The following is a 22,767-nucleotide window of genomic DNA, read 5'->3' on the forward strand; positions in this document are numbered from 1 at the left end:
CAAGCTGAAAAAATAATTAATCTATGATTGGGATCTGCAGTGAGTAGAACTCCACAATTGCATGATGCGGCACTTTATGTACATTAAAGGGACCCTAAAGAGAAACGCTGAATCAGTTTAGACCGATATAGTAATCTTTTAAAAGTGTGTTTTCATTCATAGCGTGGTTGATTACTAGGAGAGAAAATGAAAGCCAAACTTTAATTTCTTTAAATTCACACTGAAACTCCAGCACTGGTATGTCAGTGTAATGTCACTGCAGGGGTCAATCTAATTTCTAGCATTTGGGCTGTCGTGATGAAGTAAAAGTTCTCGAGACTTGCTAGGTTCAGTCTTTTGGTAATTTAGAACATGATGTAGTCCACCTATACTGATAAAAAATTATAACTGTTCCCAAACAGATGCTATCGACAACAATGACGTCATAGGGAGTTGGTGCAGGAACTCCTAGGCAGTGTTGCCATCCATCATTCGCTTTTGCTTCTTTGCTGGCTTATTAAACTGCCTGTCACCATAAGAGTGGCTCTTTTAAGGGTAACTTACTAATAGAGCTCACCTTATTTTTCTTTTTAGTGTCCCTTTAGTAACAGCAATTCTTGGGAGTATGTCAAATCATATGCCCTGATGAGCTCATATTGTGTGTGCATGCAAGGTGTGCTGAGACAGCCTCTTTCCAACTCAGTGCATACTGCCTATATTTCAATTATGCCTCAATGGAGGCACGTGCAGCTCAACACTGGCCTGTTACCGGAGGTCCCGCCGCATTGGCAGTTATACGTAGGCAGGCACATGGTCTTAGATGCTTGTCTCAACTGGACTGAGCTCTGAGCAACATACTCAAAGCAGCTTACATGACGTGCCTAATTGCCGAACAAACTGAGCTTGCACTATGCAGGGTTGCCAGCCAATATCAGCATCATTTGCTCAGGAAAATTTCATCGTTTCATTTGTGGCCCACTTTTCCCAGAAAGCCCTTCCTAAAGAGATCATGAATGGTTGAATAACAGATGCCTCAGGCTGGAGCCAATGCTTCGAACAAGGAATTCTTTGTCAATGCAAAAATTTCATGAGGTTGGAGAAAACACTGGAGTCGACTTTTCGATAACAGGACTTCTCTTCGCCAGGGCAACCACTCCGTCAGGTGTTGCCCTGATGAGAGCAAGTCCCCTTGTCAAAACATTGGGTCTAACCTGAAACCTCCCTTGCCTTGTTTGGCCAGTGCTAATCATTTCAAGTTTCCGTCTTGCTGTGAACTTCTGTCTTGCTTGGTTTTCTAAAGAGAGAATAATTGAGAAACATTGTTTCACTAAAGCAATCCAAGGACAAAGACTACTTGAGGATTTTTGAGTGTACCTAATACCAAAATGTAGCATTCCTTTCTAGTATCAAGGCCTCTGCTCTTGAGTGAAAGCAAATCTCTGCTATATCAGCAAAGCACAGTATCAAACGAGTATATATTTTAAAAGAGCTTGTGCTGCTCTCTGAGAAAAAGGAAGATGAGAATGTTCTTGGCTGCAGGTGGATCTAGCCTTTCTGGAATTGCAAGCAATTGCTACGCCTATGAGCCGTTCAGTGCACGATGTTGTGCCGCCATGCCTGCTCCCACGACACAATGCCCCAAAAATAAGTCTATTAAATGTTACTTATCACAAACTAATTTGAATCCATAGTACAGTGTTATGAAGTTGCTGATAATGAATGTTCTGGTATTGATAGTCAAGCTTGAATATTGACTAACCTAGCCTCATGTTGGTATGGTTGCTCTTTCTAGATGATCGCTCTACAATTCATTCCCAGTGTGTTGTATTGACAACTGGGACATTTTTGAGAGGGCAGATCAACATTGGTCTGGAGACGTACCCAGCGGGACGACTTGGTGACAAGCCAGCCATAGGCCTTGCCCATACACTCGAGAAGCTGGAGTTCAAACTAGGGCGGCTAAAAACAGGTAATTACTCTTTAGAAAGCTCGTACATTTTGAACATTACCAGTTCATGTTTTAGTAAAATAGCTCTTTGTGTGACCTCTGGCACCCACGTTTCGTTTATAGGGTATATTTTTCATACAGCCTTTCTGCAGTCATTTATACTTTTTATACAGTCTCTCTATTGCTTTCACATATTTTTCTTACATCATCAGTTTTACCATGTGCGGTCATCACAAGGTGAATACTCTTTTGTGAAATGTTCTAATATGAATGCAACATGTGCTTGATGCAGCATGTATATAAGTTAAGTATGAGAAAGTTGATGAAAACAGAAAGCTTATTACATTGATACACTCTTCGAGAATTAGCATAGGATGATCAGTAAACATCCTACAGGCTTTCAGGGACCTCATATTCTAGCTGGGAGACAGCCCGTCACCATTTTAGCATTTGCATGTGTTGCATCATTATCCAATCGAACCTAGTTATAATGAAGCCTCACCTAACATCTAAATACCTTCGTTATAAATCCAATATTTATTATAAGCATACATGCTGTTAGGGGCCGGGGTTTGGTGAACCTTCAACAACGTCTGCTTGGAGCTCGAACCAGGTTGACCATCGGAGAGGGTCCGGCAGGGAAGACGAGGCGACGTAAAAACAAATAACACAAGTTTAATACATAGTTACGGGTGAGTGGTGTGCTCCAAGAAAAAATACAAGAAACGTTCAGCGTGCATGCACCTGCACGCTAGGGCAAAGCAAAAGTGTTCTCCACATGGCTGCTTTTTGGCTTTCTTATACCCTCCACCATCCGGGCACTCTCCCCCTATCCTTCCCCCACTGCAGGACAGGGCAAACCAGATGAAGTAATGAGGGTGGGTGACCGTAGCGGGGTGAACGTCCCTAACGGGGATGAGCTCGTCGCAAGGCGACACGGCAGGTTTCGCACATTCCTCTGACCCATGCGACGGACACTTCTGTTCATGTTGACGAGCGAGATCGTTAGGCATGCTGTTTCCCATATGTTTGCACGTGTTCTGGGCATAGCCGCTCAAAATGAATCGTAACAATGCCGAAAAGAAAATTTTTATTTGATTGTATGCTCAACAAATGCAAGCATAATGCCTCTGACGGGCGAGGAAAGGGTTTCATGTCTATTTTGATCACCTGTTGGCAGCTTGGTGTGCCAATACATGGCTCAGGAACAACAATAACTTACAAACGCATTTTGAACCATTTTTCATATACAGCCGTGTAATCGGTGTAATCAGACAGGATCGGAATGTTGGCTTGCTGACAACTGAGGCCCAGCCAAGTCAAGTTGTTGGCCAAAACGTGCACATGCATCCAGAAATTGCCATTGCTGGTTCCTCTTGCTGAGCATATTACATTTCTGCTACCATGACTACATATTTTGAGCTTTAAATGAAGGAATACTTGCTTTGCCACAACTGGAATTGCCCCTGATTGTGAATTTTCAGCTTTTACTATAGCAGCTGAAGTACTCACTGAAATAAAACATGGCCAACTAAATCTTAGACTTACTTTGTTATCCGACAATTTGTTATAATCATGTTCTTTATATTGCACGTTTGACAGTACTATACAACAGTAATAGTAATGATGAGAACGCATGACATTGTCACTGCTGTGTAAAGTGTGGCGGTGTCTCTCAGCTAGCACTCTGCTTTGTTTTATCATACGACATGTTTCAAATGTCAAGATGCATTGCTTTCATGCTTGCACTTTCACAATGGTTCTAGTGCTTAAAGAATTATGACAGCCAAAAGTGCCGAATCTGAGCGCAGATGGTGGATCACGTGACTTAATTTCACTGTTTCGTGCATAGCATGGCTCGAATGCAGTCATTTTACATCATAACTGTTAGACATCTCTTCGCTTTCGATTTGGCATCGCCTACTCTTGTGCCGGCTTCTGGCCAAGTAATTTTTGTAGTCATAGCCAGGCATGTCTGGGCATGTGAAGGGAAATGGGGGATGCTCTCGAAGAGTGCTATGGACACTGTCGAATCCCACCGTGTTGTTGAATTCTAAGGTGTTGGCATTTTGAGCCGATCAGAGAAGGTGTAGCCACCTTGTGCATCAGTAATATATGATGAGATGGCGAATTAGACAATATGATGGCAGTTCAACACTATCTCGAATTGCACCCCATTTTGGCTATGGCAGGACATAGACGTGCCAGAGCTGCCTGCAGCTTGTCTGCTCAACTGGCTGCCACTGTGCCTCGCCATGTACATGCTTGCCTTGTCCAAACTGGCCACTTGCTCGCAGTTTCGCAACCTTTTTCAGCTGTGGCCGTGTCCCTTGTCTGCCATCGATCATAACAGTCAATTTTGCACTATTTGTTGACAGGGACTCCTCCCAGGCTGGATGGCCGAACGATTGACTATACCAGCCTTGAAGTACAACATGGTGACAAGCCACCAGAACCATTTTCCTTTAGCAACTCAAAAGTGTGGATAGAGGTTTGTCATAGTTCTTTTTTTTTTTACTTTTCTTTACAATAGAAACTTTACTATAGAAATGTATCTTAAAAAATGCAAAAAAAAGAACATGGTACGTGGTACCTGGTTGAAGTAGGATCATAACTCGGTATTTTAATGTCCCACCACAATCATGCAAACCTGGAAATCATGTCAACAGACAACATATAAGCTAGATTCCATTGTAAGTGCTTAGCTCCGTGAAATTTTATGGTTCAAATCTTGAAACACTTGCTAACAATAAAATGTATCAGAGAAGTTTCTCAGTATGTCCTGTCACATGTGAATAAATAATTTTAAATAAGATGCGAACATCACACCAAAGCTGAGACTTTACCGGGCAGCTCAGAGAGATTTTCGTGACATCAATAGTGATTTAAAGCAGGCACACACTGGGAACAAGACTGCTAGTAGCGACATCTCGGGACAGTGTGTTCAACTACATTGTACTCTAAATGCTTTTGTACCGCACAACTTTTCTTGACAAAAAAATAAATAAAGTAGACAAGTTGCTAGTACAGGAATTCCAAGGCAGAGTCGCCACTATTTTCTTGGTTTTACATTTTACAGCAAAGCTGTACATGACTACCTCAGCAAATTTTCTGCTTCCGTGCATGTACACCGTCGCATCGACAAAGAAAAATTTTCGTCTCCAGAGCTAGTGGAATTTTGAGTTTCCGCGTAACAGAATTATGTTTTCTCGTATGTTCAAATTACAATCTGATGCTATCATGTCTGCATGTTGTGTGTCAGTCGTACTTTACAAATGTTGTGACGCACTTTACTTTGCGAAATTGAATTAATTCAATAACGCACTTGCACCAGGCGGAGGGTCTACTAGAATGAGGATATATGCCGCAATCCGGCACACTTGTGTGCGCGCGTGACGAACGTGTGCACGTGATGTATCTGTCCCTGATGAGTGGGCACTCTGTCCGTTGCATTGGTCGTGCAGAGTATGCTGCGACCGTTATCGACATCAGGGCAAGACTGTTAAAAAATTACAGTGATGTTCACTTCGTGAACGCGGGTTACGCGTAAGCGGATGGACGCCACGAACGTGTATCGCGGCGTCGAAGCACCAACGGAAAGGGCGCGAATGAGGTCGTGGACGCTACATTGATCTCAACGGTGTGACGCCTTGTAGTGGTGGCTCTTGTGTAACGGCGGCAACAGCTTTGCTGTACATCCACTTTCACGGGGTGGAATGGAGGCGGAAATTTTTTCACACTTGCCAAGCCCCCACTCGCAGTAAGATCAACTGACCAACTTTGAAACTCACAAATACTATGATTTACCAATCCAGATTAACATAATATCTCATTTTAATGTTGCTTTAAGTATTTATAGCAGTCTGACTTGGCACATCTGCTGTGGTGACTCAGTGGTTAGGGCATCCTGCTGCCAAGCATGACATCAGGGGTTTGATTTCCAGCAACGTTCGTCGCATTGCAATGGGGGCACGATGCAATAACACTCCTGTACTTAGATTTAGGTGCACATTAAAGAACCCCAGGTGGTCAAAGTTAATCCGCAGCTCCATACTGTGGCATCTTTCATAGCCTATGAGTTGCTTTGAGATGTGAAATCCCATAATTTGATTTTAACGTATCACTTGGAGTATGGGCTGCTCAAGTTTTTCACTGCATAGGACCAGTGTTATCATATAGGGCAAGTTAAAAAAATTTATTATGCCTCAGATCTACACTATCTGTTGTAACATAGCTCGATGCTTTTTATTTTTCCCTTTAGTATATCAATAAGATAGAAAAAGATTTGACCCTCACTTTTATAAAAACAACCAAGAATGATTTGAGGTCATTCGAGTTTATAAAATATTGATGCTTGAAAGATTGCATTCTGTTCATTGTTGTTCATTTATTAGCGAGATTGCTGTGGACATGTTCTTGGCTTGGTGTTCTTATTTGTCATTCATTGCATGCTGAACATGATTGTTTTTATATGTTACGCTGCAGGGGGCTAAAGCATCGAGCCCATAAAGTGCTGTGAACTTCGGAGCCACTATCACAAGCACATCTGTTTCTGAGAGCTGCATATTACTTCATAGTAGTTTGCTGAAGAATAATTATTATATTTACGAATTATTTAGAAAGTTAACTAGCTGACATCACAAGAACTTTGTAGTCATTTGCTAATGAATACTTATTATTTTTACAAATTATTGAGGAATTTAAGCAGGTGACATTACAGAAAGTCCACTTCCTCATTTCGTGTAGGCACCTGCTGTAGTTCTATTGCCATACTGTTCTGTTGCTTAATGGGTGACAGGAACATTAAAACGTAGAGGGTGTGATAGCATGAGTGACAGCAGTGTCACAGCTGTTTACACTGCTTTTTTTTTTTTTATGTATGGAAAAAATTCCATTCACTTGACTGTAGCAGAATGCTTTAAGAGAGAGAGGAAGTGTAGTAGTATCTGGAGAGGTTAGCTCAGCAACAGGCTTGGCATGCTACTCTAGCTGGAATGGTAATCATCAATGAAAGAATGAATCATCAATGAATCAATGAAAAAAGGGAGTGAGAGAAAAAGGAAGAACAGGCATATTAATACATACTCATATGCAAGATGCACTACCACGAAAGTTATTTACTGAGTCTCATTAAGCCCTTCAGAGTGGACACTGTCATGGTCTGAGAACATCTCGCAGCTCAAGTCACGTGTTGCGTATCATGTTTCGAGGATTCCTCAAGACATCCCTTGAGGTTGTAATGCATCTGCAAATACAAATTAAGTGGTCCAAGTCTGTCAACACCGCAGGTTAGACATAATAGTTTGCAGAAAAAAATATTTTTATATAAGACGCTATGAAGATACTTGTATTGGTGTCCTCAAATAGATTTTATTTTCAAAGAAATATTTGTCCCCATCTGAGGTTTATCCAGGACCTCTACATTACCATCTTATCTAATCACAAGGCTAGGAGATGATGGCTACATGATGTTGAAATTACAGACAACTCAAAGTGCTGGAAGCTTGAAACAAATACATTATTCAAGAAATTTTGTGAAAATTTGTATGGTAGCAGTCCCATGTTAGATGACCATACTGGCACATGTTTTTCCCCGTCTGGGAAGTTTTCGTTTCCGAGGACACCAAAATGGGTTCACTCATAGCGCTCTGCTACAATCAAATAAATGGCAAGTTGTCCTTATGTGATTCCTGCACAACTAATTTGAATAATTATTTCCTTGTGGCTATAACTGTAACAAGTCTTATAAAATCACTTCATTGCTTGGCAGTGTGTGGAGATGTGACCTCTAAGCACCTGGCGCGCTATACTATGTGACACCAGCATGTCGATGCATTTTTCATCTGTCCCTATCAACTGCACGATTGTGATTTGGTTCACCTCCGCTGCACAGGCTGAGGACCAGGTGCCCATGCACCTGACACAAACGACGCCGGAGGTGGACAAACTCGTGCTTGACAACCTCCACCTTGACAGACACGTCAGAGAAGAGGTTACTGGACCAAGGTGCGCATTTCTGGCAACGTTCGCTTCCTTTGCATGCCGTCGTGTCGCAAAAGAAGCTCGCATATTGGCAACCGGCAGCTGCCCCCACACATGTACACGTCTGTGCCCACTCCATCTTCAGCTCTCGCTAAAGGTCACGGAATCAACAGCTGTTCTGTCATGCCCCGGTGCTCATAGCATACCCATGTGCCATTCTTATGCCCATTTATCCCTTTCCAACATGAATTAATTCTGTGTGCTGAATGTTTAGTTTCAAGTCGAACCTTTATTTAGCAAACACGGATGTATAACAAATTTTTGTGACATAATGGAGTAAATCTAAGATTTGCAGATGTTTTCGCTGATATCAGTATATATGCTTATATTGAATATCAGGTATAACCAATGAACTTTCGTGTTGGATGTGACTTTGTCATAACGAGGTTTGACTGTGTCCAATGTTTGGCATCTTTGGCATTATAAAAAGCAGGCACCACCAAAACAGGCAAAAAATTTAGAATTTTTTAATGCATTTTGTTGTCGCTGCAAATGTGAACTCCATGCCTGAACTCTAAATGCCAGTTTCAGCGGCTGGAGCTAGATGGACTGTTTCACATGCAGTGCTCTTGGAAACACCCAGCCAGTTCAGAATTTCATCTGATATAAATTGTCACTGTCAAAAAACAACAATGGAAGAGAAACCACTACATGATGACATGATGGCTCTGCCAGAAGGCATACAGGCGCATATCTTTCGAGGCATTTTAGTTTTTCAAAGCACACTTGACTCATGAAAACCAATCTCGGAGAACAGCTCCAATAAGCACTGTCCTAAGATGCAAGAGAAAAGAACTAACGTATAGTCATTTTTGCCTCGTTTTTGTTATTATCAGGTGCTATCTTGGTGCGTACAATTAAGGACGTGCTGCCACGAAGGGCTATCTTAGCTTTAAGCTCATTGCAATGCGAGCCACAATATAGAAATGCCTATCTGGTGACACTTATGATGCTGCCTTGCAGAATCAACAAATTTTTTTATTTGACCTTCTTCCATTCTCATCATCGTCACTTAGGTTTGTTATGCAGTAATTTATTGCAGGCATCAATAATTGGTTCAAGGTTCTGGCACCGGCACAAAAGTTTGCTTCCTCAGTGAATGAGTCAAACAGCAATTTATTAAGGAAGTGCAATAGCCTGCACAGTTGTCAACTATACTGCTCATCTCCCCTGGCCATGTGAAGATGTTCACGCTACTAATATGGTGTACGGTGGTGGTGTTGGTAATATGGTGTTGAAACTTGTTTTATAGCATCAATATGTTCCTTGTTTTTATAACATTTTGAATCTAGCCATTGTTAACAGATGAGCAAAAATACACTAGAAACTAGAACTGCCTGCTTTACTTCTAGTATGTAGCATGTGCAACTAAATGTACATGTTACTTGGTTCTAACGGTGTGCAGGTACTGCCCATCCATAGAGTCCAAGGTGCTTCGTTTCAAAGGGCGCTGCCATCAAGTCTGGCTGGAGCCTGAAGGCAAGTATACAAACACCAGAGTGTTTTGTCACACATTGACATTGCACGTATTGCCAAAGAGCAGTTCAGCCGAGCCTTATTATAACAAAGGCACGTCCAACACGAAAGTGCTTTCGAAATATGTGGTAAGCGTTGCGAGCATATTCATTCATGTTGGCGAAAAAATCCTGAATCAGAATTATGAGAAGTGTAATACCTCTGACAACTGATCGGCAGCTGGCAGTGCCAGTACGGGACACATGATCAATGCTAAATTACAAATGTGTGCTTGGCATCTTCGTCAGCTTGCAATCCGTGGACATAAACATAGGCTGATGATGATGATGACTATACCTTATGGTACAACAAGAATACTGATGGTTGGTACCTTCTGGGGCCAGTTTAAGAGCACTTGTATGATTAAGTCAAGTAAAATTTTAATGGCACGTTAAGATGTGCAGTAATATCCAGAATCGCCATTAGTATAAACATATTCATCAACATTAAATGATCAAAACATTTCTTCCGCAACACATTTAGTTAGCATATAGTTTACTGCTAGGTGTGCTATGCCCTTCTGCTTTCTGTGTTGTAAAGATTAGGTTAGAGACAGTTTATTATTTTAACCGCAGTTTACATTCAGCTGTTACTACAAACTGACATTGCACATGTCAGAGGGTATGTTCTGCAGGGGACTGTCGTACCCAGAATAACCCCTTGCTGGTGATTTCAGGTAAAGCTTAAAGCTAGTATTTCTTTGGCATGAAGCTAGTGCATGTTTCTTCGTTGCTCTGGCATTTCTGTCACTGCAGGCTTGGACACCCACATCGTCTACCCCAATGGCATCTCCTGCACCTTGCCTGCCGACGTCCAGCTGAAGCTGGTTCGGTGCATGCCAGGCTGCCACAATGTGGAAATGATCAGACCAGGTATGTAGTACTTTGCCGGGTGCAGATTTGTCCTGTGGCTCGCAAGCATTCAAGGGAATTATGAACTCATTTTACAACAACACCAGTTATAACCTCAAAACTGGGTTTGCTGCATCCGTCTATTCCTCCATCCGTCTGTCCTTTCTGTTACGCCAGGAATGACAGCTGTCGGCGTCAAGTCATCATTATCGCATTCTCGTCATTGTAAGGCCAAGTCAGCTTCAAACCTGCCACATGGGGAAGAAAAAATGTCGCAGTTTCACCCGAAAGGCGAGGCATCAATTGCGATAGCAAATTAGTAGAGAGCTATACAGTGTAAGGACAGTAGTTTGATCAGCTGTATAAACTTGGACATGCAGCAACGCCAGCAACGCGCAGAACTGTTGTCGACACCGTCGGGGTTTGCCCGCGTTCGCACCGAATGCGCATGGCAGTTGGTGACTCCCCTCCTTCCCTCCCGTCCCCCCACGGCCTTTCGCGCAACGGAAGAAGTTGCGTTTGCTCTCCGCCATGCGTTCGCTCCCCGTGAAAGCGCGCGTCCCTCGCGCGCTTTCACTCGCACATTCAGCATACGGTGCGCGGTGACAATTTCATCGCCGTTGGACTTCATAGGGAACCTCACAGCGACGCCGACGGCAGAAATCCACTTGGAGTGTCCATATAATTGCTATTGCAATAAAACAAAGCTTTTCCTACTAGCGCCACATTGGATCATACTTGTGCTCTTGCTGCAGTGTGCATTTGGGAGCTGTACACACCAACCACTGTGCTATCATGCACCTTTGGTGTTTGGTAATTTGTGGGAATTTTTGTACTGCATGTAGACGCTGAGGGTGTTGGCACATCCATGTACATATTTCTGAGGCTGCTACAGGCTATGCTGTAGCTAAAAAATAACACTGTGTGAATCACAAAGAAGTATAGTTGTTCTTGAGAAAATGACAATGTCTGCTGTGAAAAAATGCTGCTGTCAAAGTGTTCTCTTTTTTTTTTTTGTCTTGTTTTGACAACAGGCACCTATTTCATGTTAGATCGCCTATGGTTTCTTGCTGCTGCTTATATATTAAAATGTGTGACACTCCTAGGGAAAGTTACTCTTGATGTTCTTTTAATAGCCACCAGCTACTAAATGTCTTAAAGGGGTCCTGAAACCACCCCTAGGGCTTGGTGAAAAAACAGTCCGTGGATAGCATATACGCTGCTGCCAACATCTCAAGCAAATTTTGCAGTCGTGCGCAGCGCATGGAGTTCGCAAGCGGAGCACGAAGTCACCTTTTCTCAAATGCTCACTTTTCAACAGAAGCTGTGAGGTCTCACACGTGCTCTTGGGACTAAGGAATGACAACGCAGTAGTGCAAAGAATCAAAAGGGCATTTATTGCACCTTTCGTACACTAATTCATGCTAGCCGAATTACTAGCCGTAGAACATTCACACGGGTGCAGGACAAATCAAGGAAGTCCGACTCACCGCGACAGGATAGCGAGCGAATATGTTCGCCCCATGCTATGACACCATCGCCTAGTCGTTCACGTGTACGGTCACGAGAACAGTGGCATGTTCGAACGATCCGTGTTCGTCCATACCGGTGCCCTGCTACTAGCCACGCGAGACGGTCTTGCGAAGCGTGGATCAGCGCACGCGCCGGACGTCCGCATCGCTCACCAACCCCAACCCGAAGAGGAAGCGTCTTCGACCTTTTGCGCCCAAGTAACCCCACTGTTAGGTGGCGTTAGCAACGCGACACTCGCGCCATCTCTCGCAATGCGCCGCAACCACACCAACCATAACGCCACGCGGCGAAGCCAGATTACAGGAGACAGGGAGCCATGCAGGGAAAACAACATCAGGGGATGCGTGACAGTCGCGCATCCCCACAAAGCCTGCTCCTCACTCTTTTCTGGATGCTTTATTTCGTAATATAGCAGATTTCCATACGCGGCTGCTGTATCAATCAAGAAGGGTGTTCACTTTAGTGCACTTCTTCCTACTGCTACTGTGTATATTTACTGACTGCAGTTTAATAAACAAGCTGAAGTAAGCAAAAATCTGCTTTCGAATAATTACGTACTTCCGGAAGAAGCCGACTATCGTCTGCTCACGCTCAGCCACAGCTGCCCAGTGTAGGAATGAAACTGTGGCCACCCTGCTTACCAGTGTCGTAGCCGTTGGGTCTCGCAAATTTTGACTAGTTTTGAACACTCAACTTGCCTCCAACCAAATGAAACTTAATGTCAGACCGCACGCATGCTTATCAGCGCACACTCATTCCTGGCCACTCCTGGTTAGACTCCTTGGCATACTTTGCTTCGTATTGAGCTGTTGATAGCATTTCAAAATGCGCAAGTTGGATGTGGCGACTATCCGTCGTTCAAGCTTGTGAAGGACAAAGCCAGTCCTCATCACGTAGCACGGTCAGACTGGAGCATATGAGTGCAAGCACGCACTCAAGCCCTGTCATGCACAAAGCAAACACTGCACATATGCACTACAGTTGCATGTAGCTGCGGTCTGCTATGTAGTGTTGATACCGTGACCGTCGCGGGGTGCTGCAACAAGTCCGCTGGCTGACTATACTGAAGCTCACTGAGGATAACCGTGTTTGGCTAAGGCTTACGTTTGGCGAGTCATAGGCTGCCAAAATTGGAAGTAGTGGCGTAGAAGTACTTTCTTTGCAGCAAAGTATTTCTGAAATAGTCTTTGTTAACTTCGAATGCATTTCTCGAATTTGATTAAAAGTGGTTTAGGGCCCCTTTAAAGGCTACCGTAAATGACATTTTATTTGCCAGTTTCAGCCCAATCTTAAATATATTAATCATTTGCAGACACTAAATTTTAAAAAGATGGAAGAAACAAGTGTCGGTTGTGGTCCAAGTACAAATTGTTCAAAGCACCATCTTTGTGTGAAATCTGGGCCGCTCATTAAAATTATGAAGATTGGGCTCTCATGAAAATTAGTTACCTCAGCTGCTCAATACGCTGCATACTTTTTGGGCACTTACTTTACAGCCTTGATAGTAAAACATTTTTTACATAGATCGCCCAAGTGACAGGTTTACTTTTTTTCGTGTCCAACAATGCCACACTCCATTTTCCTTTTTATACAATGGCATTACTAATTATTAGCTCGGTCACCTTTAATGCTGCCTCTTCAAGTTCCTTGTCTCAATTTAATATCACCATATTATCATATATTGTTGAACTTTTTCTATATAATTCGCATGAATCTGAACAGAAAAATTAGTGAAAAGAAAATAACTATAATTACCCTCGCTTTCTTCTCCTCTAGGCTACGGTGTGGAATATGACTTTATTGATCCGCGGCAGGTTAAACCAACATTGGAAACAAAGAAGGTACCGGGCTTATTCCTGGCTGGTCAAATTAATGGCACAACTGGCTATGAAGAGGCTGCATCTCAGGTAGGCATCAGCTGTTTACAAGTGTTGATGTACGACTCTAGATTCTTTACATTCTTTCCATATATCTATTAGGGCTGTTGTTTCCTATGACTTACTGACGTAAAGAACGAAAGCGTTGTGTGTTGGTAAACATTTTCATACTTAATGGCTTCAGGCATTAGATTCCCTTGCTTGAAATAATTGGAAATAAGACACTCCCCTTTCTTTATGAAGCCAGCTATGTCCATCAAGCGAAATACTGAAGTAGGTGGACAGAGGGCAGCCAGTGCTCTGTACCCTGCTTGGTAGGGCATTGCATGCATCATGCGAACGTTGTGGCTTCAGCTCTTACTGACAGCAAGTTGTCTTTTCTTCCCACTCTCATTTTCCTTCGCCTTTATTAGGAATATGAAGCTCATCGCAAGTTTATCTCTCGTTCATAATTATTTCTGCAGTTACTTTCCTTAGCTTCATATGGTTGTTATTGAAGAATCGAGTCCATTGGTTCCTCCGATTCTTCTCACACTGTTTTTTTTTTTACTGTCCTGTTTGGCTGCCTGATCCTGTGCTCTCTCCTTCCCAAGGGCAACACAATAGATAGTATTTATTATGCATGCACTGAGAAAACAAAAAGTCTGTTGGGAACCTTCAACAGCTCATTGCTGTCAAGTTGCCCCGCAAATCTGTAGGGCACTTTTTTTTAATAGCACACTTTTGATCTCATCAGCACACTAAAAAAAAAAGTGGATGCATGGTTGGCATAGCCGATGAGTCTGTGCTACTTGCCATCAGTTCTCTGTCACTTAATCAACATGTAGTAGTCACATACCATATTCAGCACAAAAGTGCCCGTGTGCAAAGTTTTCCAGATGGTCCTAGCTAATCAGTTCTTTCGTATGGTGCCCATCATACTAGATAGGGTCTAGGCTTCAGGATGTAAAATTTATTAATTAAAATTAACTTACATTTGATTTTTAAGATAAAATTTAGGAGTCTCACATTTGGTCTCTTGCGGAAACTCATGGGCACATGTTATAACTTTCATACACATCCGAGTTTACAGAATAATTGAATCAACTGATGATGAAAGAATATAAATCTACTAGACCCTGCTGCCTTGCAACGTCATCAGGACAAAGATGATCCGGTGTGGTAAGGGTTTCTTTTTTTTTCTTTTTTCGAGACAAAAAAAATTAAACAAAAGAAGTTCCAGTAACGACAAGCAATAAATAAGTTCACAAGATAGCAAAATGTAACAAGCGAGACAACAGGAAAATAACTGCTGGAGGCTCCATGCGTGAAGTCTGACCAAGCAGCGGAAAGTCAAGTTCTATGCATTTTGCACTCCTTAGGGGCAGTAAAAGAGGCGTGACTGTGAAATTTTCTATGAATTCTCCTTGCGCGTCCAGAATTTGGCGTCGTTTGGACAGTCGTGGTTGGCCATGAAGCTTATATGGGATAGAGTATGCACATCAGCATGCTGTGCTTTTTTTTCTTTTTTTTTCTCAAGGTCACCACATTGATGTACTCCAGCTATGCACATGTACTTTGATGCGAGTGCTACAAAATCATTGTTGTGCTTGGTATCTTGCTACTTCACAGCTCCGACACCTTTAAATCTTTCTCAACGATTTGTGGTATTGGTTACTAGATGAATATGTGCTTGACATTTACAGCCCCTGAACTGCGCCAGTACTTTCTCTCAAAGTACTCTACGGCACTCAACAGAATTAGCCATTGGGAGTGCCAAGTTCTCTCACTCATTGTACAGTTTGCCCTGCACTTTTTTAATTGGATGACTGCAGTACCCTGCCAGCCACATGCGCATGCTGAACTAACACAGCATCTTGTGCACAATGCCTGCACTTACACAAATATGCTTCAAACATGCTTTAGCATGAAGCCCAGGCAAATTAAATGGACCCATTTCATACAGGCATCGGCGCGTGCAGCTTTTTCGAGGTACCCACCCAGTGAAGTTCCTACTATGAGAACAGGGCAGTGGCGCCATTGAGCAGTGTTTGCATGGCAGGTCGACAGATCACTGCACTGCAACTGATGCAGTTTTCACATCGAGCATGGAGTGGTGCTAGGAAGAAGACGGCAAACACGGGTGGCAGCAATATTGGCAGGCAGGATGGAATAAAGGGCAATTAGAAGCACAGCACATGCAATGCCATCGTTCATTCTAACACTACGAATCCTGTGAAGTAATCTACACATCATATGATGACTAATCATGCTGATCTTCTGATGTGAAAAGTCTTTCATTTCAGTCAGCATAGGTGGTCACTTAATAAAACCACATGCAACTTTTCATGTATGTAATGAAATGTAACACAAACATTAATACTAATTATTGCTTATATCTTTGGTATCGTTGTGTAGAGGACAGAAGCCATTACTAAATCATGCATGTGTCACGTGTAGGGCCATGCCAATATTCAAAACTTTCGAATAACACATAGAATAGTTTCCTATTCGATTCGGTCTTCGAATTGAATGGTCACTATTCGTAAATGCGAATATTTTTCCAATACTTTTTGAATATTTCAAAATGTCAACTGCACCAAAATAAACATAAAATTTGACCAAAAGGGTGGTAAATTTTCACTTCGCGGGCATAGTATAGACATAAAACATGAGAACTTGCGCAGTGGAGCAGCCTATGTTGCTTAGGTAGCCATACTTTACAGGCTATACAGTGATTTTTTGCGCCCTCTGAAGAGTCCTATGCATGCAAAGAAACTACTTGGTTGCTTCTAGTGCCCCATTTGTGCTTTTTATAAACAACACTTCATAACATACTATGTAACGACAGAAGCTTGGGATGTGAACATCGTTTTTATATTAATTGGGATAACGGCTGTTCATTATTCGAAAACTATTCACATAGTATTCGGTATTCGATTCGATTCGCTTCTGGCACTATTCAATTCGTATTCGATAAAGCACTATTCATACACCCCTAGTCACAGGCACAGATGACAGCGCTGTTGCGCCACGCATGTTGCAATCAGTGCTAAATTTAGGCTCTCACTTGGCATTGAGAGGGGCATAGCTCAGCAGTACGTTTGTCTATTCGAGCAGGAGTAGTTGAATTTGAGAGAGCTCACTCTGCCATAGTAGGTGTAACCCATCAAACTTGTTGCAGAAATTTTATCGTTGTTCGGCTATGGTGCCCCCGCGTTCCACACGTAGGGCTAAGAAATGGCCTGAAGAGACTCGGGCAGCAAGGCAGAGAGATGCCAATTTGTGCCCACCCGCCGTGGTTGCTCAGTGGCTATGGTGTTGGGCTGCTGAGCACGAGGTCGCAGAATCGCATCCCGGCCACGGCGGCCGCATTTAGATGGGGGCGAAATGCGAAAACACCCGTGTACTTAAATTTACATGCATGTTAAAGAACCTCAGGTGGTCCAAATTTCCAGAGTCCCCCACTACGGCGTGCCTCATAATCAGATCGTGGTTTTGGCACGTAAAACCCCATAATTTAATTAATTTAATTTTGAATTCGTGCCCACCACCTTTGGCCACAGCAGGCCCTCTATGAATAGGGAGCGAGCATGATTGCAAGAGTAGACCGTTGGACCCCCACTAGCTGTATTGTAAGCTATGCAATGCGTGAATAAAGGCCGCTTGTGCATCTGGTTATGTCATTTCTGTACCCTAGTGCCCATGCACCCTCTGCACCATGCACAAGACATTTCACGTTTCCCACTGTGGCTGCGTCCCCAATACAGCCTGCCGAATTCTTTTACAAACCCATGAAATAATGGTTTTCATTTCCAGCTGAGGCAGTCGCATTCCAACATAAGCGCATTGTACAAATGCCCACGTTACTTAGAATAAGGTGCACAATAAAGAAACCCAGGCAGTCAAAATTAATCTGCAAGCTCTGGCACCTCTTATAGCTTGTGTGTTGCTTCGGGACATCCAACGTCATAATTTGAATTTTTGACAAGCCACGTGCAGGCAAGCCTTAAATGATTTTCACGCACTCACAGTTGACTGCTCGCCAATGCAGGGCATTGTGGCCGGTGTAAACGCAGCCTGCAAGGTGCTAGACAGGGAGCCACTGACCGTGACACGCCTGGAAGGGTACATTGGAGTGCTCATTGACGACCTCACGACGCATGGCACCCAGGAGCCCTATCGCATGTTCACCAGCAGAGCCGAGTACAGGCTCAGCCTGAGGCCTGACAATGCAGACATTCGGCTGACAAGAAAAGGTACTGCATCGTTATGCGTTGTCTGTTTAACTGGCGTACTGTTTGTTTATCCATAACGCACACATATTGCTGCATCTGCTTCTACATGGCAGCAAACCGTTTTGTGCGGCTGGAAATTTGTTGGCACTTTGTGGAGGCAGGGACAGCATTCTTGTGCAATCACTTTCCCAAATACAATCACAATCACTTTTGGAAGATTTTATGGTACTTGGCACTGGATGCTTTTGTATCTATGGTCGACAATGTTTCTGGCACTGTGTCAAGCGTGCTATCCTTGCACAGTGCCAAAAATAAACGTTCTTGCCTATACATGCTGACGCGTCCGGTGGTAAGTCATGCAAAATCTTGCAAAAGCGATTGTATCCTCGACAGCGCTCATTCAAGGATACCACCCCAGATTGCAGAATACTGCACACTGAAGTGTTATTGTGCCATTTAGATCCATTAGTGATCAGTGGAACTTTTTTCAAGATGTTGCTAGATCAGCTTACCACCAGGAAATGTCATACAAATTAATTTCATCATGCCATACTCGCATATAAATATAGACCACATTGCTGCCTTTATTGCTGCTTCTGTCGTGCTCCAGTTTACTCAATAGTTTGTGATATGCAATTTTGCCTTAAGTCCTGCACTGTTGATTGCATCAGAGTGATTAAAGGTGCAGATCTATTGCCAATTGATTACTCTGACAACTACAATTCTTGCCTTTGTTGTGAAAATTAGCTTCACGGATGGTGTTTGTACTGTCTATCAGGCTTTCCTTCCTGTACAAGCTGCAGAAACACATATTAATTTAGGAGTTGGCTGCTAGCTACCAGATCCGGGGTGACTACACACTAGTACAGCCATAAATTAAGGCAGACATAAAGCTTTAGGTATAAAGATTTGTAGAGAATGCTGATGCAGTGCTTGTGTTTTTCATATTTGGAAAATCACTTGCACGATGCTGTCTGAAAGGTGGGCAGTATTATGACAGTGTTATCGTTGGAACAGTTCACTGCTTTGTTTAGGCAGTGTGCCATTTACAAAATGTTGCATAAATACATAGAAGAGTCATGTATACAGGGCTTGTGGCGAAACCACTGGCTCGTTAGCATTTCAATGTTTCACATAGGTGGCATTTCATAACGGATGCATTTTAATATCATGTTTGGGTGTGTTACTTGTCAATTTTGTGCTAGGCCAAAGGTATAGAATTTGTCCCAACGAGAAAGTGACACCTTCTGTCATTGTTAGGGCAGAACCATAGGCTATCTACAAATCAGAGCCTATCCCTTGTTTCGTTGTTACGGTGACAGACGACGCCACAGTTCAGTATCCACAACTTCTACACTTTCTTTATCATCATCACAGGCAACACTCACTTCTTATTTATTTTGCATGAAATGGCCAAATAATGCCCTGAAACATGATATAATATTCCTTCAATATGAAATGCTACCTCCAGGCAAAATATACTTTACAAGGACTGATTGTTGGGCTAGTTGGATTTGCATTCTGATTATGGTAACTTAGTGCAAAGTGGTGGACAGCCACAAACAAAAGGTGGACATCGAACAAGCCCTCCTTCTTGTCTCATTTTTTGTTCGTGTCTGTCTACCAAGTTGTGCTATGTGATGATAGTCAGTGTGTAATTTAGCCAGAAGAGTTTTGTATACCCGGCTCTCCTACTTACGCGGCATTCAGCATGTGTGAATTTGTGCTGCACTTTTAACATATTCAAAAAACCGGCCACTGTCTTCTGTCATTCTGCAGGTTACAAGGTAGGCTGCGTTCCAGAGGATGAATATGAAAGAGCATCTAGCATGCATGACGCCCTGGCAAATGCACGACAAATTCTTGGTGCTGAAGTCAAGCACACACGGCACTGGAGAAGCTTGCTAGGACTGCCCGAAACAAACAATCCTACACAAAAAAGGTATGAGCCTTCACACTGCATAATGTGGTGTCACAAGAGCCTTCATGTTCTGGATAATGTGTTCATTCTTGTGTTTTTAAAGCCTTTCTCAGAGGTTATGCTGTTGAAAATATATTATTTGGCTAGTTAATTTAATATGGCAGTGAACAGTGCCAGAGAACATGAAGTATAAAGAAGAAGATCGAGACAATTACAAGGCGCATTAACAACTGAAAGTTTATTTTTTAATTGCACAGAATAAATGCTGACTGACAAGCAATGAACTGTACATACACTTAGCACAAATACCAAGAAAAACAAACCTACTGCATGTTCATGTGAGATCCCAATAGGAAGCACACATCCTTCTTGGACGGCATAACAAAGGACATGCTGACTAGAGCACTGCACGGGCTCGGGCTTACCCAAAAGCCCTGGCCCAGCCCGGCTCGGGTAGGGCAGTTTTTTCACGGGCTGGGGCCGGGCTTGGGCACCGCATGTGCTTTTTGACCCAGGCCCGGGCCGGGCTCGGGTTTTTGGACGCGGGCCTGGGCCAGGCCCTGACTTTCAGGTGGCATGCATGTAACGTGCAGCGAGTTATCCTTGCGTGTCTCGACTCTGAAAAACGTGTTGCCCCAGCACAGCTGGAAGCTAGCAGTGCTACTCCTGTGTACTTCCCTTTTATTCTTCCATCGTATTTTGCGCTGTTTCAACAGAACTTAAAAGTCCAGAAAGACCGAAGTCGCCTAAAACCAAAGGATGCCATTATATTCCTTATCTAAATCAATGTAATTAATGCTTGTGTAAGCGCATTTGCGACTTGCTGATTCTTCAAAGGGGAATTGGTAAAACGATGACTGGTAAGATAAGATAATTCGTCACGTGGCTGAAATATGGCGCTGTGTCCATCCATGATTGCACGCATGTTCTCAACCGGCCACCTAGAAGCAGCGCATTATGCTGCACCATGGAAGAACGAGAAGCTTTCTTTCTCCATTTACTCCATCCATGTGCTGCACTCGTGACTGGTCGTGGCTGCGCTTTGACTAGAGTGTACTAGAATACGGTTAAGTGAGACAAGTGGCTGGGGCGGCGCATGCTTTGCAGTGAGGCGCCCAACGTGGAAAAATGCTGTGGCGGCGCTGCAATAGAAGTGGATTAGGCCACATCAAGGTCGTGCCGTTGGAAACTGCCGGCGCTACTGCTCAGCAGGGTCATTCGTACTACTTCGCGCGCTGGTATTTACATTCTGACCACTCAAATGGTGTTCATAATTGCATATAACATGTATCTATGCCTCAAGAATAAATGCCTTTCATTCTGTTGTTTATTTTATTTTTTTGAATGCCGCTCGGTAATTTTTTTCGGTATCGGGCCGGGTTTGGGCCAGTTTCGAGCTGGGCTCGGGCCGTGCTTGGGCCTAAGGTAAAGGGGTGGCGGGCCGGGCCGGGCGGGTATCGTAGATTACTTCCAGGGCCGGGTCTCGCCATAAAACTTTCCTTCGGGCTCAGGCAGGCAGCCCAACGTAAAAACGGGCCCGGGCTGAAAAAATTGGCCCGTGCAGTGCTCTAATGCTGGCTCTGTGTTTCACCGTTTCAATAAGTTATTTCAGAACAGTGTTTTATTAAGAGGAATCGGGGAAACACTTTTGTACTTTTGTTTGTGGGATCCACACAACCATATATGCGCAATTCTAATGAGGTTAATTGTTTGCATTTAAAAGGAAGTTTTAAAATCTACCAACTTTTTGGAAGAGATTTCTTTATGTTGGACATCAATATTATTTTTTAGTTAAAAATTTGAAAAGTCGAGAAAAGGTAATAAAAAAAGGGTACATAAAGCTTAGAACACTAACTGAGCAGTATAAGTCAGTATCACAAGCTGCACTGGATATCTAAAAAGGGCAAAAATTTATGTAATACAGTTAAACCTTAATATAATGAAGTCGGTAAAATTGTGAACTTGAGTATCAAAATTTCTTTATATTGAAATTCAACCATTTATGCAAATAAGTACAGCCACCGATTAATTTTTTTTTTACCCGGAAGGGGCGGAAAAATGTTTCAAATTATTAGGCAATTGTAAAAAACAAATTTGAATGAAACAAACATTCATTCTGTTGAATTTGAGAGTCAGTGACAAAACATAAGGTTTCATGCTGTGTCGACGATATCCTGAAATCGGCGGTACAAAGCGTCCACTCTGCCCCCACAGCTGATAGTGTTGCCTGCAGTTGAACGACACTATCATGAAAAGTGCCAGCAGCAGGGAGTGAATGCTTTGTCTGCCTCTCATTTAGAAAAACAAGTTTTCAGAGTGGTGCAAAGGTGCACCCCCAGCTAGCAACAGGGAGCGGCGGCTTGGCAGCTGCGGCTTCCAAGCCGCAGCTGCCATCAAAGCAGCATTGAGGAACAGTCTTTTAAGTTTGTGGTATGGTTTGTTGGGGGGCCGCTTTTTTCTCGCGCTGTTTGCAATAGTACTAGTATGTCATCGTAGCAACAAGCCCGGCTAACCACTATTATGAAATTATTTTTGCAATTCGTCAGTGTGGGCGGCTCGAAGTTTTGAATAATCTTGAATGCGCCAAGTGAACGATCAGTAGGACTATGTTGCATTGCTGCATGGCCCACGTAATCTGGCGAGTAGTTGCGAGTATATATGCGCCTCGCAGTCCGTACTTCGCTATATTGCATCTCGGTGACTGTTTGCAGGACATAAATATCAAAAGCTTGCCAAACAATGTGCTAGTGAAAACGAACAAATATAATTACATTAAATACATTCATTTTCCACTACGTCTAAAGTTACTTTTAACCACATAAAGACATGACTATCACATGTGCACCTGAAACCAGCCATGATCGAGCACTAGTGATAAATTTGT

At 43.0% G+C, this 22,767-nt stretch overlaps 1 protein-coding gene across 1 annotated transcript in view; it reads left to right on the plus strand.

Annotated features, from left to right (window-relative positions):
• LOC119445833 (protein MTO1 homolog, mitochondrial-like) overlaps positions 1–22,767 on the plus strand; it is a 33,879-nt gene that overhangs the window by 2,934 nt on the left and 8,178 nt on the right. Inside the window, exons 6-13 of the mRNA XM_037710134.2 lie at positions 1,772–1,948; positions 4,306–4,418; positions 7,821–7,933; positions 9,375–9,448; positions 10,240–10,356; positions 13,645–13,775; positions 17,779–17,983; positions 19,742–19,904. Coding sequence (XP_037566062.1) covers positions 1,772–1,948; positions 4,306–4,418; positions 7,821–7,933; positions 9,375–9,448; positions 10,240–10,356; positions 13,645–13,775; positions 17,779–17,983; positions 19,742–19,904 — 1,093 coding nt within the window. The remainder of the gene's footprint in view (positions 1–1,771; positions 1,949–4,305; positions 4,419–7,820; positions 7,934–9,374; positions 9,449–10,239; positions 10,357–13,644; positions 13,776–17,778; positions 17,984–19,741; positions 19,905–22,767) is intronic.

Source organism: Dermacentor silvarum, chromosome 3, assembly GCF_013339745.2.
Source record: "Dermacentor silvarum isolate Dsil-2018 chromosome 3, BIME_Dsil_1.4, whole genome shotgun sequence".
NCBI lineage: Eukaryota > Metazoa > Arthropoda > Arachnida > Ixodida > Ixodidae > Dermacentor > Dermacentor silvarum.